The following is a 20,587-nucleotide window of genomic DNA, read 5'->3' on the forward strand; positions in this document are numbered from 1 at the left end:
GAGACAGTTTGAGAAGGGGAAAAAGAATTCTGGTTATATAAGTGATGGTTTATAATTCTGACAGGATGATTTAGGAAAGTTTGAGAAAGTGATGTTGAACAAAAGTCAAGGAGGGATGGAAGGAAGAGAACAATTTTGATAGCTGGGGGAATGTTCAGGTGGACAACCTTGTAGTAGGTTTTTTCCTTAGCTTTGGAGCCTATCCTGGAACTTGCTCTGTAGACCAGACTGGCCTCCAACTCACAGAGATCCGCCTGCCTCTGCCTTCTGATAAACTTTTCACTAACAATAAGGTTTTAGTGCAAACTGGGAAGATGAGATCTATGTTTGGAGTGCTCTGGTTCTCCTATTTTCTCTCGCCTACTGTCTGAATTACAATCTTAGTCATATAATTATGTTACTCTGACATTTTTGTTTAAAAATCACATGGAGTCAATAAACTCAGGTATATCAGCAAGCTCAGTGCCTTATTTTTCAGACAAGTTTTAACACTACTCTCCTGTTTTGTTTGTGGTATGAGAGGTTGGACATAAAATCTTGGAACACGGCAGGCAAACACTCTACCTCTGAGCCTTATCCCCAGCCCTTTTCTTACTTTTTATTTTGAGACACAGTCTCACTAAGTTGCTTTGTTATTTCTTAAGCTTTTTTTTTTTTTCCGGTAGACCTCTTCTAATCTAAGTGCACATCATGTATACATGTATTGCTTGAGTAGAGTGAGTTTGGTCAAGACCTTAGAGCATTTATGACCTGAAGTTTGGTAATTGTTGTTATCTCTGAGTCAAGAAATCAATGATTAAATATTATATTTGCAAGGAAATGGCATATCATTGTATTAAATTCATTTAAGTATCAGCAATTATGGAAACTTGTAGGACAGTTCATTTGGTTTTCTTTACTCTAGAGATGGTACTTTTATCCAATTCTACATAGCTATTCCGTAGAGAAATTTAAGTAATTTAATGTTGTTCTATACTTCATTGATTTTTTTTAAATATCAATCTTTTCCCACCAAATAAAAACCCATCTTGACCCCTCCCTACACAAATTGTTCTGAATTTGTCAAGAAGGTTTTCTTATTGTCTAGCTCCTAACACAAGACTTTTACTTCAAAACAGTGCATATTAAAAAAATCAAATTCTAGCAACCAATTCATGAGGCATTGCAAATAGAAAATACTTTCAGTAATGACAGTCCTCTGACTCTTATAATATAATGTTATGGGGAAATTAAGTTATTGATCAACCCTAATCATTGAGTAAATAGCAGTAATAGAAAATTTGGTTTATGTTCTTTTAAATTTTGTTTCTAAGAACAATAAGTTGTCTTAAGAAAACAAATGAGGCTTTGTTTGAGAGTTTCAGTTGGTTCCTTGGTACCTAGTGACACTGTGACAACTAGTCCACAGTGCGGCAGAGCTCACGACATTCACACGCGGTTAAAACAGTTCACTTTGAAGTGTTGCCTCTACAGCTGACCATTGTCTTTTTTTATTTACCTAGTTCTGTATTCATTTTTGCTTGTTTTCATTTGCTGTATTTAATTTTCTACCATATTGGAAATAATGCCTAACTCTATGTTTAGATATATTAAAATGACATATATTCAAGCTGTTGATGTATTTCCCAGTGTTCATCTTGCTGTGATGCATACATTTTATTGTATTCTGCTCTCATCCATGTTTTTAAGATTGTTTTAAGGTAGGGCTTTTCACTGTCTCTTATTTTTAATCAAATCATACATTATTAGAATGTGTGTTCATTATGATACAGGTTAAAATTTGATTTTTTTATTCTAGTATTTGTAATTTACAAATAAAAGTCTTTGTTCAGCTAAACTGCAGAATAAATTTTCTCCATCTTCTTTTAGCTATTAGAGAAGTTAAGAGAACGTTGGGTTTCCACTGGCTTATGGCATAGTTTGGAGTCAGTGAAGACGGTCATTGCAGAACCCCAAAGAGGAGAAAAAACTGATTTTGATGAATTGCTGCAGGTGTACTATGATGCCATCAAGTTCAAAGGAGAAAAAGGTAATAGGAAATCTTATGGTTAGTGAAAAGGCTTTTTAAACTATAAAGCAAGTGGAATTTGGTGCTGTTAATTTGTCATTTTATATTGTCTTTTTAAGTGAATTGTACTTGGGAAAATTATATTTTATAGTCTTAGGTAAATAGAAAGTAGGTTAAATAAAAAGAACATATATATTCAGATATTAAGCCACCTTCTACTTCCTGAAATATTTTGTGCAAGAAGGAAGGTAGGGTAGGTATAAATATCTTCCTCACTGACCAAGTAAGGTCTGTAGGTTTTACACAGGTAATATAGTCGGTGCTTATAGCTTACCAAATAACATGCTTTGTTTTGTTCGTGTTGTTTGAAACAGGGTCTCACTCTGTAGACCAGGCTGGCCTCAAGCTCTCAGAGATCCACCTAGCTCTGCTTCCAGAATTAAACTTAGGTTCTTAAAACACCAGGAGTAGTGTGGTGTTTGACTGTCATCTCAGCACTCAGAAGTCAGGAAGGACGGTGGTATGTGCAGGCTGGCCTGTGTTTAAGACCCTGTCTCAAACAGCAGAAAGTAACTGAGGACTCAGTTTCCACATTTGAGAGTTTGATGAGTGATCATAGCAGTAATTTAGGAACAATGCAACAATGAAGGTACTGTAACATAGTTGTTAATAAGTTTTTAAAGCTATATTTTATAATCTTATGCATATGGGCCTGAGTATATGTGTGTATATCACATGTGTACACAGTGCCCAAGGAGGTCAGAAGAGGGCACTGTAACATTTGGTTGGGTGCCATTCTGTAACATGAGGGCCTGCTTTTTGGGGTTTCTGTCCTGCCAGGTCCCCCAGCCGTTTAGTCCCAGAGAAAATAACACAGAGAGTCTACATTAGATATAAACTGATTGGCCCATTAGCTCAGGTTTTGTATTAGCTCTTATAACTTATATTAACCCATATCCTTAGCCACATGGCTCAGTACCTTTTTCAGCAGGGCAGGTCACATCCTGCTTCTTCAGTGGTCTGGGCAGGACTCGGGAGCAATGGGCTTCCTCCTTCCCAGAATTCTCCTGTTCTTATCGCCCTGCCTCTACTTCCTGTCTGGTTGACCCACCTATACTCTCTGCCTGGCCAATCAGCATTTATTTAAAACATGATTGACAGAATACAGACAATTCTCCTGCACCAGGGCACCAAATCCTCTGGAACAGTGGTTCCAGGCAGCTTGCGGTACCATGTGAGGGTTAGAAACAGCCTGAGTTCTCTGCAAGAACAACAAATGTAAATACATCTTAAAGACAAGATTATGAGACAAGTATGAGAGAGTGAGAATCTCAGTTCTTGGGGAGCAAAGGGATAGGGGAATGAGAGTTCAAGACCAGTATGGCTTACGTACTGAGTACTGTCTCAGAAAAAAACAGAAACAAGCAAAGACTCCAGACACAGGATCCCAGAGGCTGCTACAGGAGGATTGCTACAAAGAGGGGGCTGCATTCATGCTGGTAAAAGTAGTGATTGGATTTCAGTTTCTTTATTTAATGCTTATTCAGTTTAATTTGCTCCTGCTTCTGAGCTTCTGAGCATACTTTATTTTATTTTGGTTTTTCTAGATGTGGTTTCTCAGTGTAACAACCCTGACTGTCCTGGAACTTGCTTTGTGTTTTGTAGATCTGGCTGGCCACGAGTTCACAGAGATCTGCCTGCCTCTGTGTCCCGAGTGCCGGGATTAAAGATAGGCGCCACCACGACTGGCTATAAGTATCTTTAAAAACACACGGTTTGATTTGCTACCATTTCTATCTAATTTTGTTTCCTTATTTAGTTAAAGATAAGGAGATTTAAAAACTGTGTCTCATAAAGCAATCCCATGTTGCTTTAAATTTACTGAAAATACTTATGACAAGAATAAGCAATTTCTGAGAATTTTGGGTATGTTTTTTAAAATATTTAATTCCTATTGCTTAAGATGGAGCCCTTCTCATCGCAGTTTGTCGCGGCAAAGTGAGCGAGGGTCTGGATTTCTCAGATGATAATGCCCGTGCCGTCATAACAGTAGGAATTCCTTTCCCAAATGTGAAAGATCTTCAGGTAAGTCATAAGAGCCTTGAGGCGCTCCGTCCGTGTACTTAATGTAGAGTTCACTGTATGGTTTACCTGAATCCTCTGGGGAATCTGAGTGAATGAGAGTGTTTTAGGAGGAAATCTCAATTTTAGCATATTGTTTTGTTCAATAAAAGTGAATTTGAAAATGAAGCCTCTGACCAGGAGCATCAGTATCACCTGTGAACTTGATGAACGCACAGCCAGCCGTTTTCTTCTGGCCTCAATCAGAATCTTCTGAGTCATAGGGCGGTGGTGGCGCACGCCTTTAATCCCAGCACTCAGGAGGTAGAGGCCAGGCAGTATCTGTGAGTTCGAGGCCAGCCTGGTCTACTAGAGCTAGTTCCAGGCTAGGCTCCAAAGCTACAGAGAAACCCTGTCTCAAAAAAACAAAACAAAATTGAACGTGCATGTGTGTGTTTGTATGTGTATACATGTATGTACTTGCATGTGTCTATATTCATTCAGTTACAGGAGCTAGCTGAAAAGTTCAGCAAAAGCCAAATGCAAGCTGATTGCATGGCTCAGTTCAAGAAGCTGAAAGACTTAGAATCACAGGCATTGATGATGTGGCCCCATCCAAGGTCAAAGGTCATCCCCCCTCCCCAGCCCTGGCAAGTTTCAGGGTCCCAAGGCCAAAGAACTTACAATCTAACATCCAAAGTTAACTGTAGCAGAAAATGTGTCAGCTTCAGAGGGACAGCTAGAGAGCTTTCTTTCTTTGCCTTTATTTGCTTCCCTGTGGTCCACAGCTGAACGTCTTCCTCACTGAGTTTGCTGACCCACAAACCAATACCTGGACATACGGTCAGACCTAGACATAATGATTTCCTCGGCATCCCTTAGTCAAGTAGTCAAGTCAGCACCCAAAGTTAGCACCACAGCTGGCAGTAGCATCTCAGGGAGAGTTTTCTGTGTTTCCCACTGGCTTTTGAAGGTGCTAGCAATAAGAGAACAAGACTTGGCACTTCCTAGTCACTGAGCTGACCCACTGAGTATGATCTATATCCTTACTCATGGCGTACAGCCAGCTAAGGTATCCTGCCAAAATACAAGTTCTTTCAGTAGCATAGTTACCTTCGTTATTGTTCGTATGTTAGTAAGCACTATAAACTATATGTGCTACTTTTAATTCTCTAGTGTAGAACAGTTTGGGGATAACATTATTTCATCAGCTTTGAGTTTTCCAAAAATCTAAACTTCTTCAGAATTTCTACATCCTCAGGAGGGTATGTCATCCAGTGCCTCCTGATCTAATTCTTCTAGAGTTTGCTAGCCTTTACAACTTCTATTGTCTGCAACTACCATTGTTACTTTTGCCAGCGTGCTAGGCTGTGTCTGCTATTCTGAAATGGCTAGTGTTGCCCAGACAACCATTGTGGGGTGATGTGTGCTTTGGTACACCTGCTGTTGGCCCACCGTTGTGGTTGCCTACTGATGTCTTGCCGCTTTACACTGGCCCTGCAGGGTTGTGTGGATGCACTTTTGTTAAATGTGGACAACCTCTTTCCTCTCGTACACTGCATATTCTTCTAGCATCTTAAATGTATTTCCCCTTAAACAGATTCTTTCCATTTGTACTCATACTCTAAGTCTACACATTCTTCACAAATGGAAAAGATGACAAATTTTATGGCTACTACTAGGCTACACTAAGTATTAATAGCTACAAAGTAGTGAAGCCCAAAAGATCTCATGTCAGACTTACAATACTCATTACATTTAAGAAGAGATAGTATCAAAAGATACTTTTCCCTTTCCCAAAAAGGTTTCAGAAATGTTTAACATTTAAGTATTTGTTATATTCTTTGCTTGTTTTTCAAAAATTCTTAAAGTTAAAAAATGTTTAGAAGAAAAATCCTTAATTTCTTTTTATTTTGTTTACCGTCAATAAATGTATTATGGGCCTGTTTGTTATACAGAACTTGGGTTGTTAATGCTTTCTTTCTCTGTCAGTCAGTTGCCTCCCCTCCCTTTTGGGTGCCATAAGGTGGATATGCACATGTGTGTATGTGCCCGTGTCTGCATACGCAGAAGCCACAGAAGACATCAGGAGTCTTCTCTATCACTCTCTGACTTACTTGCTTGAGACAGGTCTCTCACTGAGCCTGAAGCTCACTGTTTTAGCTGACTGGCCCCAGAGCTCTAGGCATCCACCTGTCTCCCTGACATTTAGATTTCAGGTATGTGTGGCCACGCCTGGCTTTTTGTATGGTCGCTAGGCATTCCAACCCAGCTCTTCTTGCCTGCATAGCAAACGTTTTTACCCTCTCCCCAGCTCCAGTAGTATTTTCTTTTTCAGGAGTATCAGATGTAAAGGAACGTATATTTCACATTGTCATATGTCTGGATCAGTCCTGTGTGACAAATTAAACCTTAGAGACTTGAAGCAATAATTATTTATTATAGATCACACATTACAGAGTGTGACTGGCCAGCACCAGTTACTGAAAAATATTTTATTTGTATACCACAATGGAGTGTAAAAGAAATACAAAATTTTCACACTTTGGTGAAATCCAGTTAAACTACTTCCTGCTTTAGGAAGTTGCTAGCAAATCCAAAGTCATGAAAAGTTTGCCACAGATATTTTCTTTTGTTTTTTTTTTATATAAATTTAAATTTAGGTGTATGAGCCTTGGTGAATAGATTTTCATATTCAATACAAAATAAATTTCCAACTTCTTATATCAAATTTAGTCATTTGTAGACAGCAAATTGTGATAGAATTTCCCCCCGCCCCCCAATTCATCCTGCCAATCTGTCAGTTACAGAGTTTAACCCGTTTGTATTTAACACAGTTCTTAGTGAGGAAGAACTTAACATTGGCGATTTGTTTTCCATGTCTTGTGCTTTTTGTTTTGTAGATCCTTCACTCTTGCCCTTTTTGTGTTCCGCTGTTTTATATACACTGTATCCAAAGGTATTTCCTATTTGCAGACTTTACTTTCAAGTGAGTGGTTGTCCCGGAACCCATACTCCTCGCTATACGCTTGCCTGCTCTCTGAGAACATATAGGTGTGACTCTTCACTTGTCCCCCAGAGTGTGTTCCCATACTCTTTTTCTATAAAGAGAAATAACATGATCAATGATTCCCATAAACGCATCCCCCAAAACAGCTTCAAATTGCTGGACTTTAACCTAGAACTTGGCGGTTTTATAATACTGTTTGTCACACAGAATTGAATGGAAGCCATCTATAGGTAAAAACAGTTTCTGTATTCTAATAGAAATGAAACAGATTAACCGCTGCATTATTTTCTGTCTTTCATTTGAATTCACAGTTTTCAAAGTTGAGATTCATGTCTGAGTTAGAAAAGTGATTTGAGTAAGAAAAAGAAGGCAATGACGTTAATTTTACGGTACTAATTTTTAAGTTTAAGGAAGATTATGGAGGTAAAAATTTAAATACAGCTTAAAATACTGGCCTAAGACTTTACAGTCTAGCTAGCAGAGCTTGGCTTTTAGAGAGACAGGAAAATGTATGTTAGAGCCAAAACTATGACTTCTTTGGCTGTGACAGGATTTCCTCTTCCCACCCTGGGGACTAGAAAGTAGAGGTAGGGAAATTTCATTTTGGAGCCAAGTGTGACTTGTTTAGTTCAAGTCATAATTTATTACTCATTCTTTAGGGACTTGGAAATAAAGAAACCCACTATGAAACGTTGATAATGGGCCACTGCGAAGGGTGAGCATTAAGCTAACTTTCCCAGTGAGGATTTTTATTTTCATATCCACCTTTCCCAGATGCTTCTGATCTTTCTGTAAGAACATACTTAATCATATAATAGTTTAAAAGAAAACTTTCTGCACACTAGACTGAAGTACATGAGGGGCGTGAGAGGGAACCCAGGCTTCTCTATGAGTAGAGGCTGGTAGGAAGCATAACTAAGAAAAACATTATTTTCTTTTAATGCAATTGAGTCACATATAACAAAGCTACCTTTTAAATGTGTATCTGAAACAAATTCACTACATAATTACAACTACAGAAATGGTAGCATTAAAATTCGGTCACCCGCATCACAAATTGGTGAGGTACATACGGACACCAGATTACAACAAAACTATTCAGATTATAAAACTAGCCATGATAATGTCGCAGCCTTCCTTTTTTACCTAGCTAGAAGCACAAACTGCTGTCATGGGTCCTGGGAGCACAGTACTGCCCTTTTTATCCTGCAGATCTCAGTCTAGGAAGGAACAGTGACATGACAGTAAAAGCGGTCACGGTTGTGCCTAAGAAAGCCATAGGAACCGTGAGAATTACCGGTACAGCAGATCTTTATGGGTCGGGAAAGGCTTCCTGAGGAAGTGGTATTTAATCTGACACAGGAAAGAAGGGAAGAAGGTATAGGTGAGCAGAATGGACAACAGGGTCCTCAGGGGATACAGTCGTGAGAACTGTTTGGGGGAGCAGGGACAAACAGCCTGTGAACTCACCTGGGAAGTCAACTCACCTAGGGCTCTGTATGGCAATTTCATGTTTTGGGATTGGATTCTGTATTTTGGGAAACCAGGTCCTGGAACAGAGCCTAAAGTCAGAGTGGGGTGGAGTTCTGGTTATAGTGTAGCATCTGATAGAGAAACCCACCTGGACCAAACCCAGTAACAGCATGTGCTCCCCAGGGGGACGGCCTGTCGAGAAATTTAAAGGACTGTAGTCTAAACTCATAACATTTAGGATAGTATGGTTAGAAATGCTTAGGCCAAATGAGTTCAGTTTCAGTGACTTACACCTTACTCTTTAGAAAATCTCTTTCTAGCTTAAAAGGGGCGGGGGGATACCTTGGCCAGAAATATTGAAAAGCAGTTTATAAATATATCTTAAATTAAAAAACATAGTTTAAGTAAGCAACCGAAGTTGACCACTTGTATATTTGCAATGGACAGTAAAATTGGGAAAATACTACCCTTTGAAAGACAAATGAATCAAAGGAGAATCCATACAATAACTAGGTAAGTTGCTTTAGTGACTTCTCTCCCCTCCCCCTCCATGCTAGAACTCAACCCCAGGATTTGCATGAGTTAGGCAAGCACTACCACAGAGCCACATCCCCAGGATTAACTGTCTGAGTTTTCCTTAAAGGAATGAAGACGAATAATGTTTGATATTGTGAAAAATTCTAAATTTGTTTTCTTTCTGGTGTTTTTGCAAGCACAGGAGCTTTGTAAATTGATTTTGCTCTCAAACTAGGTCAGAGTCTTGGACTTACATGTCACCGTGGGGCATGGGAGGTTGATTGGTTCTTGTGTCCACACTCATCTGTTGACATAGCATAACTACCAACACCCCCTCAAGGGGAACTCTGGAACTGGGTTTTGACTTCTCGAAAAGTAAATGTAATTTTGTTCCTCAGAGGTGAGTTTGAGTTATGAATTTTAACTACACAATGTTGGCCAAAAGACCAAGAGGCGGTGGGTCAGTCACTTGGTTCACTCTGTCCGACTTCCTCTAGAGCTGTAGTTACAGGCGTGTGGATGGCTACAGTTATCATTCAAGCTTTCCCAGTAGACACATTGTAATGGATCAGATAATATAGGTTGTAGTATGTGTCGCTATTTACAATATCAGTCTTCCTACTCTTGACTGAATTTAATATTTTGATTAAAAACAGACGTGGCACAATCCTACAATTCCAGAACTTGGGGACTGAAACAGGAGGATCAAGTTCATAGAGACCTTCAGTAAATAAATGCATAATAGCTTGAATCCTTGGAAATGGAAGTTGTAACACTTTCCAACATAGGGCATAAAAGCAGTGTGCAAGGATTATAGTGAGCTGCGCAGTAACTCACTTTCCCTACTGCGTCAGTTCGGTAGCTGTGTAGCCTGATATCAGAGTCTATCAACCGTGGCACTGTCAACCTTTCGAATGTTTAACAAGCCTCTGCCTTAACCCACTGTGTGCCAGCCCATCTCCTGCCCTCACCTGCCAGATGTGACAGGGCAAAAGTGCATCCATGTTGCAAATAGCTTCTTGTAGGCAAAATTTAGTTGCACAACTCCTTTACATATAACACACGTACATGTACATTATGAATTAAAATGAGCAATCTACAATAGTAGCGTGTGTGCGTGCATGTGTCTCTCACTGACTGGTTAGACATGTTCAGATTCTTCCATTTCCGTCTCCCAGAACTGGAATTACAAGCACTTGCCGCCTGTCCTTTTTTGTGTGGTTGGTTTTGGTATTTGGTTTTATTTTGTTTTGGATGACGGTACTAGGAATCCAAACTCAGGTCCCTCGCTAACCCCCCCCCCCATTTCTGACTGGTCTCACTATGTAGGGCTAACCTCAAACGTGGTGCCCTTTGTTTTGCATTTCTAGGGATGTAACCTAACCCACGTGCAAGTGCTCGTCACTGAGTGTTACTCACAACATCCATATTTTTCCCATAAGGAACAGGGATTTTGCTATGTTGCCAATGCTACCCTTGAAGTCATAACCATCCTGCCTCAGCCTTCCAAGTAGACAGAATCGTAACTTCGTGGCACATACCCAACCTTCTCCCTCATCTTTGTACCATGCATTTCCTTACAGTTTTCTCTACTAGTCCCTCAACCTCCAGTTCCATCGGCACATCTGTGCTTTTAGTGGCTTATTTTTTAGAAGAGGCTCTGAGGGTGCATCGGTTTGAACTTCCTCTTCTCTGTGTAATCATATATCAGTTGCCCATCTGTATTTTCTATGTGGGATTTGGAGTGAGATCTACTTTAACGTAACTGAAGTTGAAGTTTTTGAAGAGCAGGGGAAGAGAATGGTTTTTGGTTTTTTTTTTTTTTTTAACTTTGTAAAGCTCAAAGTCTCTATTACTTTTACTCTAAAGCATTGGTTTTCAAACTGCTATGGTTCTGTATGTCCTTTTCCATACGCACATGTTCACATGTTAGGAGCTTTGAGTAGTGCATTACTGACAATAATAGAAAATGATAGCTCTTAAAAGTAATATGTTCACTTTTTAAAGGCCTTCTTTTCAGGTCTCTACAGGTTTTATGTTTTTATTTATTGTGTGTATAATTGTGCATGTGTGTGCACACCATGGCACATGTGTGGAAGTCAGGACAACTTTCGAAAGTTGACTCTTACCTTCTGTCTTGTTTCTGCTGCGATGCTATGCCGTGTACTCCGGGTTGCTGGTCTCCAGTGTCCCTACCTCCCATCTCACTGTGAGAATGTTGGGATTACAGATGCAAGCCACTACGTCCAACCTTCTATGAGTCCCTGGGCGCAAAGCTGGATTGTCAGGCTTGAATGACTAATACTACCCACTGAGCGTTAGCTCCAGCTTCTTATTTCAGAAGATAATTTGGATATAATAGGGATCTAGACAGCAACAATGCCCTACTTCATTAGCATCTGGACTGTAGAGCTCATAAATTGAATTTTAACATTTTAGGTTTTTATATATATATATATACACATATGTGTGTGTATAAATGTATCATGTCTTACTACATATCTTGAACTCAGAATCCTTCTGCCTAGTCTCTAAACTGATGGGATTATAGGCGTGAACTCGATGCTGCTAGCTCCAGTGGTTTCCAATATTCATTTGATACAGTTTTTCTTACATTTATTATCTCTTCTTGCTTGTGTTCTTAAACATTTGATCTTGTCAAATGTGATTCTGCATTTGGTCTGTTGTCACTGGAACCCCCCACCCAGGGTCATTATGTCCTTTGCCGTATCATATGGCATTCACAAAGCCCTTTCCCTAAGAGAGCCTGTCTGCCTCCGGAGAGTTAATAGTTGTGAACATATGCAAACATAGGTCTCTGTAGCACGCTGGATGGAATACTGCTCCTTCCCCTTAGCGAAGTTTCTTAGCAGTGCCTCATTCTTTAAGAGCCTGTGGTTCTTTACAACTGCGCACTGCTTTCTTACATAGATATAATTACGGGATTATTTTGTGTATGTGTGGGATGCAAGGGCTGGAGAGTAATCGCCCCTCAGCTAAGCATGTCCTCTACCATGGAGCTACTTTTCTCACATAAGATAATATTTCATTTTGCATAGCTGTGATTGCTAGATTTTTCTCCACCGGTTGTGTGACTTTTACAAGAGAAACACTAGAATGTAAAATACTTGAATGAAACAATGTTTAAATTAATACAGGTGTAACCGTGCACTCATCCTCAAGTGCCTCTCCATTTCCATAGTTTATGTAACTGCTCTCAAAACCAAATCATAGATTTCAAAGTGACCAGAAAGTATTAGAAAGCATATTCAAGAGTGTTTATGTAAGCCATAATTTCTCAGAACATTTGTGATCAATTGCAGGAGTTGAGAAAAAGATGTTCCAAAACTGAACAGTGTTCCCTATATAGTCTGTCAATGTACCTTTTTCATTGTTTTTTTTTTTTATCCATGCAACACAACCTTTGTTAACATTTTGAACAAGTTCAGCTATTACTGAATCTTGTAATTTCTAAACTTAAATTGGGGGCAAATGGCTGTCGTGCAGAGTAATGTCATCATTGCCCCCTGGGAATGCAGACTGCATCACTAATAGCCACTCCTCAGACGGAGGACCAGGTGCAGGGTTGACTCTTTCTGAATGTTGTCATCAGAAGGAGTGTGACCATCTTCCAGCTGCTTGCCTGCAAAGATGAGTCTCTGCCTAGGGGGAGTGAAGGACGTCCTCTTTATGCTGGATCTTAGCCTTCACATTCTCCATAACACTGGGCTCCACCTCTAGGGGCTGGTCTTGTGAGTCAGGGTCTTCATGAGGGTTTGCATTTTGACCTGTTTACAGATGTGATGAAACTACAAACTGCCAAGTGCCTAGGAACACCTAGACAGAAAAACCGCGGAACTGGACAAACTCGTCACTTCATTGTTTCGTTTTGTTTTGTTTTATGAAAGTGCCATAAACTAAAGAAATTTATAAGCCACCTGAAATTTTATATACATTCATTAGTATAGTTAAATAACCAGATGTTAAAACCCTAATTTGGGTTGAAGAACCTAAGGCAATGACTATATAACCTACATAATCCTATGCCTTTTTTCATGTTCATGTAGCAGTGAATTACAGTTGACTGTAAAGTCCACAAAATATCTATACTGGGTTTTAGAAAATGTGAGAAAAGTGAAAGCTTGAACCCACTTACTCCCTTCTCCCCTTTCATTGCTGGATGTGGAGCCTAGGGCCTCACACACACCCTTAGGCAAGTGCACTCATCCCCCCAAATAGAGCCCCAGCCCCCTTCCTCCATCCTTTCCTTTCTAGACTGACCTTGAACTTGGAATCTTCCTGAATAGCTGGGATTACTGCTGGCCTGCACCACCAGTCCCTTCGCCAGCTCGCTCTCAGTATAGGCTGCTTTCTGCTTCATGCTCATTGTCCCTTTATTCAGTCAGCGTCTGAGGTAAGGTTAGCAGAAGCCATTTCCTCTTTTTTATAGGAGAGGAACCTCAGAAAAGAAGCTTGTGGGAGCGCTGTGGTTACTCACAGTCTGCAGGCCATGTGTGTGTGCCTTGCAGCTCTGCTTCCCTCGGAGCAGATGATCACTTGAGAGGTGGTACTTTCAGAGATGATAACTGGAGCATTCGCGTGTCCATCCAAGCTGTATCTCAACACGGGTAGCCTTACTAACCATGATGCCTAGGACTCATAAAGTTTTAAACTAAGTCCTTTCCAAAATAGGCACATTACAGTTTCCATCATGACCTAAAGAATTAACTGTTTTCCTTTTAGTGGGAAAATATTAATTTCCTCTTTTGCCCTGTGCTCTTACTTGACAAATTGTTTGGATAATGAAAAACTAAGATCTCATGTCCATTCCGACTGAGATGTTTCTGTGCCATGATTGTTACAGGATTTACTTGGGAGTGCCCAATTAAATATTCCGAGGAGTCACCATAGCTAAGTTGCTTTAAGTCGCGGGGGTGCCTGTGTAGAGAGCAGAAGATACCCGACCTCTCCCCCATCTCTTTTCTGGGAATAAACCTAGAGCCTTGTTTGTGCTGGACAACACCTTTCCCTGAGCCTCAGCCCAGCTGTTTCTTAAATGTCAAATGTCCTGGTGTGCTTTTCAACAGCTACAATTTATGACACAAAGTTTAGCAGGTTTCTCTAAAAAAGTGTCTTGCCCAAAAGCAGTCTTGAAGCACATATGAAGGAAGTTATATTGCTATTACTGTGTCTTAGTTCTTGTTTCTTGGTAGATGATTATGGGTAAGTCCTAATGTAACAGAAAGTAACATTTGAAAACTGTTTCTAATGTGCTTTTTTAAAATGTTATTATTATTTAAAAGGGAGCTTGGCTTCTTAACTCTTGGCAGAAACTTTTTTCCCTCATTTAAAAAAAAAGTTCTATATTTGGCTAACTTGGCGTTTCAGAAATGTTGAAAATATGCCAAATGGAATAAAACCAGTTACACTCCTTTTATCTAGCCAAATTATTCCACATTATAAGGTCTTAGACTCAGTTGAGAGCTTGAGCTGTTGGAATTTATATTGTGATACAATGATAAAAGTGTTTACACTGTAGCATAATTCTGAACAGTAAATGTCTCTTATGTAGTCTTTGTCTCCAGCTTGGGTTTGCTGTAAATGCCAGGGATTTAAGCTCTACCTTCACCAAAATTAAAACCATTCTTCTTGAGTACTTAACCAGAAAATATGTTTATTTTCCTGAAGGGTGCTTTCTTATTATTATTAATTAATATCAAATGATTGTTCTTTTTTAATTTGGAAGTTTGAACTTTAATTTTTAAATTTAATTTGAATTTTTTATGCAGGTAAATATTTTATGTTGAACATATTCTCCCATGCCTCCTACCCTGACTTTTCTAATCCCTCCCTCTTTTTAGTTGTCTCTTTTGACCTCCTAGACCAGCTATTCCCAACCTGTGGGTCATGACCTCTTTGGGGGTCAAATGACCCTTTCACAGTGGTTGCCTAAGACCAGTAGAAAACACAGATATTTAAACTATGATTCGTAACAGGAGCAGCATTACAGTTATGAGGTAGCAATGAGAATAATTTTATGGTTGGGGTCACCCCAACGTGAAGAACTGTATTAAAGGGCTGCAGTGTTAGGAAGGTTGAGAACCACAGCCCGAGGCAGTTTCACTTCTTTCATTTTACATATGCATTTGTGATTTTATTCAACTATATATAAAAATCTAGAAAGTGATTTTTATATATCTTTTAAATCTTGCAAGTGAGAGAAAACATACAATATTTGTTTTCTGATACTGACTTAATTCAGTTAGTATGATTATCCGTTTGTGTCCATTTCCTGCAAATAGCATAGCTGCTTTCTGTTTTAAAGCTGGAAAAGTTGTTTTGTGTATGTTTGCCACCTTTTCTTTCTTCATTCCTGCCGACAGACAACTTAAGATGATTTCATAACCTTGCCTTGTGAGTTATGTTGCAGTTAGCATTAATAGACCAGTATCTCTGTGATATATTGACTCAGAGTCCTTTGGGTAAACACCCAGGAATTGTACAGCTGGGTCATATGAGACACCTCTGCACTGATTTCCATGGTGACTGAACTAGTTAGCATGTTCACCAGCCATATATAAGGATTCCCTTTTATCCATCTCCTTGCCAGCATCTGTTGTGATTTGTATTCCTGGTGACTGGTATTCTGACTGAGGTAAAATAGAACGTCAGTGTGGTTTTGATTTGCATTTCTCAAATGTCTAGAAAGAAGAAACTCTTTTTATATATATTCATTGGCCATTTCATCTTTTGAGAACTGCCTATTCATTTTCCTTAGCCCACCTATTGGCTGGGTTTTTTATTTGTTATTATTTAATTTTTTTTTAGTTCTTTGTGTATTCTACATAAATTAATCCTTTGTTGGATATATAGCTAGTAAAGACTTTACTCCTGTTATTTAGGCTTTTTTATTTGATTGTTTCCTTTGCTGTACAGAAGGATTTTAATTTGATAAGGTCTTAATTGTTGATTGTTGAACTTTCTTTTTATTTTGTTTTGAGATAGTCTTCTGTAGTCCAGGCTCACCCCCCTCACCGTGTAGCCCGGACTGGCCCTAAAGTCTGTCTCAGCCTCTGGGACCCTGATACCTGGTGTGCACCACCACACCTGCTCTGCAGGCTTGGGCTTGTCTTCATGCTTTCATACAGGAAATAAAAACCTGCCTGAATTGGTTGCATTCAGGGGGGCATAGACTGCTGAAATACACGTATTTATGAATTTGAATAAAATCTACTGTCTTTCATGTGGGGGGGTGGTATTTATAGTTCTAGCGCGTTTTTGTCAAGACATTTATTTCTTCAGAAACAACTTACAAAACTAACAAAATGGAGCTGGAGAGATGACTCAGCATTTAAGAGCACGTCCTATTCTTCCAGAACACCAGAGTTCAGTCTTCAGCACCCCCGCTTTTGGTGCTCCCTCTGGCCTCTGCAGGGACACACACACACATACAAATGAAAATTTAGAAATGTCTAAAATCTCATAAATGATTACTGTTACCCAGGGGCTACTTATTAATAATAACATTGGGAGGAGATGGAAAACTGAAAAATAATGTAAAGTTGGAAATTGTGACGAAACTTTTTCAATATGAGATATAATCCTTTGGATGTGAATAATTAGTTAACAGTAAAATAATAATAATAATGTTTTAATAAATCCACGCAGCATCTGACCCTGGTGGGTTGCACACTTTCTCAACTATAATAAACAGGTTACTTATTTATGACTGATCAAGTTGAGGAAAACAAATATTTAGACGTTGGCCAACAGTTCTTACTATTCTAAGCCATGACTAGAAGACATGCTAAGTGGGCTTTCAATCTTCATCCTTAGACAAAGTAGCTAGCCTCTCACTTCTGTTTACACACTCTTCCAAAATTATACAGACACCAGTTTATTATGGATGGGGAGTGAATGATTTACACTTCTTCCAGACAGCGTAGCTGGTTATAGTTTTCTATTCGGGGGAAGGTTTGTAAAATGTATATGAAAGGTTATGGTAGATGATCTAACCACACTTGAGCTCAGTTTATAGCATTTACTTGCTGTCAAAACTTAGAGAAAACATTCACAGCTAACATCCATAATGCAAAATGTCTGTCTCAGGAGGCACTGAAGAAGCATGGGTCGACAGGTATAATGTCATTTGGCTGTGTAGCTGATGTGAGTGTGGGCATGACCTCCCAAACAGATGAAAGAGTAATCTCTCTGACAGTTACTGGATGGCAGAGCTTGCCTTGGGCCTTCTGCTGCTTCGATGGAAACTGTCTGTTTGGAAAGCATGCCTGGGGAAGGAGGATGTTTATAAGGATGAGCAGGTAAAAGTGAAAGGTTGTCTTCTGACATTTCAGCTAATCCCTTCCAGCCTTTCCTTTACTTTACAGCATTTGGACTGTTTGCTGGCAGGAGAAACTGCCTTTTTCACATATGCTGTGTGTCATTTTAAATTGGGCATTGGTTTTCATGCTTGATGATCATTAGACATTTGATGAAATTCTAGACCATTTTTCATTTAGTTTTCTGTACTTTTCCTACATAGGAAAAGTACAGCACAACAGACTTGGCTGACCTAATTACGTTAGTTAGGGTCATTCAGAAAAGCTGTACAAGTGTTCAGCTCGGTGCCTTTCATTGCGTAAGAGAGCTTGCTCGGAATTCGATCCAAATCCTAGCACTACTTCAGTCTTTTCGTTCCTAATTTTCTCATCTTTAACATGAGGTGCTGTCTTCCTTGTGCAACTGTTAGGTGACTTGTGTGCGATTGTTGTTATCGCTCAGTCGTTGCACTGTGCATGGATTGTTATAGAAACTCACTGAATGCTGTTAGTTTATACTAAGAACTTTGACTCCCAGATTTTCCAATTTTGAGTATCTATTTCTTAATGTCAATTTTTATTTCAAATTTTTTTCTCCTTACATTTTTGTTTGTTTGAGACAGGGTATTGTCATACTCCTCGTCATCCTACTGCTGCAACCCCCCGCTTGGATTTCAGGTGTGCAGGCTGTACCTGGCTTACCATTGTCTTTTACTTATTGTTTAGAAGTTTAACCTAAGCTAAGTCAAGTTCACCTTTTTCCTCAAACATACTTACCTTCTCTGGGTACCTACTGTACTTCACTCTAGCTGGAACGTTAGAGGACATTTGGCATTTTCCTTCACTTCTAGCTGGTGACTCCAGTCTTGTATGTTGACATTGTGTTTCAGACTGGACCTCTTTTCTCTTCCTTTAGTTCTCCAGGGCAGGCCCTCACTAATTTTATACCACATTCATGGATTATCTTCCTTTCTCAACTTTCCTCACTTCCATATACTCTAGTCAACATAGTATCTTTTTCTTTTTCTTTTTACTCCAAGATGGGATTTCTCTGTGTAAAAGCCTGACCTGTCCTGGAACTAGCTCTTGTAGACCAGGCTGACCTCGAACTCTCAGAGATCTGCCTATCTCTGCCTCCCGAGTGCTGGGATTAAAGGCATGTGCCATCACTGCCCGGCTGACATTAACATCTTCACATCTTTGTTTGGTAGCTGTTTGTGTGTGATGTCTTTTCTGTTTATTACCTTTGCATCCCTATTACCCAGCATAATGGCTTACACCCACCCCAAACTGCATATGTTACGCTGAATTCAGTGTTTCAGCCTCCACGATTCTCCTGCACTCTTTCAGTTCTCATACTTTAAATGGTCTTTTTATTGCATTTCTGCAGCATCCTTAAGAGCTACTTCAGACTAGCTCCTTTTTTCCCCACTCAATTAGTGTAAACATTCTGAGATTGTAATACAGTCAGCCACCTGTCAGCATCTGTGGTAGATTGATTCCAGAAAACAGGGAGAAAAGAACATGTGCAGATGCTAAGTTCCTTAATAGTGTAGTGTTGGATCTGACCTATGCCTGTTCTCCTGTGTACTTTAAATCATCTCTAAATTATTCACAATACCTAGTACACTGTAAATGCTCTATAGTTGTTTTACTGCAGGACTAGGGAAGAATGACGAAAGGTTGTATGTCTTCAGGATAGCCCAGGGTGCTTTTGCTTTGCTCTAGATATTCTCCATCAGTGGTTGGTTGACTTCACTTAGGACCTATCAGCATGGAGAGACAACTGTCCACTAGAATATTTTGAACTTGAATAGTTTTAAAGAAGAACCTCTTTGTTGTTTAAAAAAGCAGTTCATTCTTGGGCTGACATCAGTATTAAGCAGCAGAGGCTTATGAGGCACATGGCAGAGTGTGTTAATAGTACTAGGAATTGAACCAAGAGCCTCACACATGCCAGCTAAGCACTCCACACTGAGCTGCCCTCTGCCAGCCCTTGGTGTATTATAGTCAATGCATCAGTACTATTTTAACTCTGGTTTGCTTAGACTGTCACTGAATGTTTCTATATGCATAGATTCTCTTACACAAGTGTCTTTTTTGGTGTGCACGTATGTAATTTGCTCTTTGGTGTGCTTTGCTGCTGATTGCCTCTTCTGGTCACGCACTCGTGCTTCTGCCTTCCACTCTCAGCCGCTAAACCCATTCTGTGAAATCCTTCCTGTTACTTTATTTTTCAGTTATACCATTCCCATTTGAATTTGTAAAATGTCCACCTCCAGGGTTGAGGAGATGGTGCATTGGGTAAGATGCTTGTTCTGCAAGCATGGGGACCTGAGTTTGAATCTCCAGGAATCCATTTAAAAAGCTGGGCATGGACACAGATGCCTGTAATCTCAGCATTGGGGGGTTGAAACAGGCAGATCCCTTGCCTAAATGGCAAGCTTCACTTCAGTCAGAGACCCTATCACAATGATGCATAGAGTAATAGAGGAAGACTCTTGAAGTCTTGCTGTGGTCTGTGCATGTGTGCATATGGGCGTGCAAACCTATATATTCACGTTTGCAACATATACACCATATACACACATACATGGCATGGCCTGGACACCAAGACTGGCAGGGGGTGCTGGAATTGAGACACGGAGTCTTCTCTTCAAGTGGAAGAACAGCAACCTTTATTTTTCCCTGACCTAAAGCCTTTTATATCTCTACTGTTTCTGTGGAAAACCACCGGCCAGAAAGAACACAAACATTCTTGTCAATTACAGACCATAAGGAAGTTCCACTGTCAGTCGGGGAGTGAGGGCAGCTGGATCACAACACATACACACACATACATTTTAAAATAAAATAATTTTTCACTTCTCTGCCAAGATTATCTAGAGTTTATTCACTAAAATATCATTTTTAAAAAAGATTTACTTCTGTGTGTGTGTATGTGTGTGTGTGTGTGTGTGTGTGTGTGTGTGTATTTGTGAGTGTGCATGCCCAGGCGTGCATTCCTGTGTAGGTTTATTTGAACCACTTGTATGCAGGTGCTGCTGGAGTCAGAAGGGGTCAGATCCCCTGCAATTGGACTTATAGGAGGTTGTGAGCCACCTGATGCGGGTGCTGGAAGCTGAGCCCAGGTTCTCTGGAAGAACAGTAAGTGCTTTTAGCCACTGAGCCACCATCCTCCCAAACTATGTGTTTTTATGT

The 20,587-nt window shown here is 39.8% G+C and overlaps 1 protein-coding gene across 1 annotated transcript in view; it reads left to right on the top strand.

Moving 5' to 3' along the window:
• Brip1 (BRCA1 interacting helicase 1) overlaps positions 1-20,587 on the top strand; it is a 110,231-nt gene that overhangs the window by 68,970 nt on the left and 20,674 nt on the right. Inside the window, 2 exon segments of the mRNA XM_050119516.1 lie at positions 1,870-2,029; positions 3,972-4,093. Coding sequence (XP_049975473.1) covers positions 1,870-2,029; positions 3,972-4,093 — 282 coding nt within the window.

This window comes from Alexandromys fortis, unplaced genomic scaffold, assembly GCF_014885135.2.
Source record: "Alexandromys fortis isolate MF-2015 unplaced genomic scaffold, M_Fortis_MF-2015_v1.1 scaffold_173, whole genome shotgun sequence".
Taxonomy (NCBI): Eukaryota; Metazoa; Chordata; class Mammalia; order Rodentia; family Cricetidae; genus Alexandromys; species Alexandromys fortis.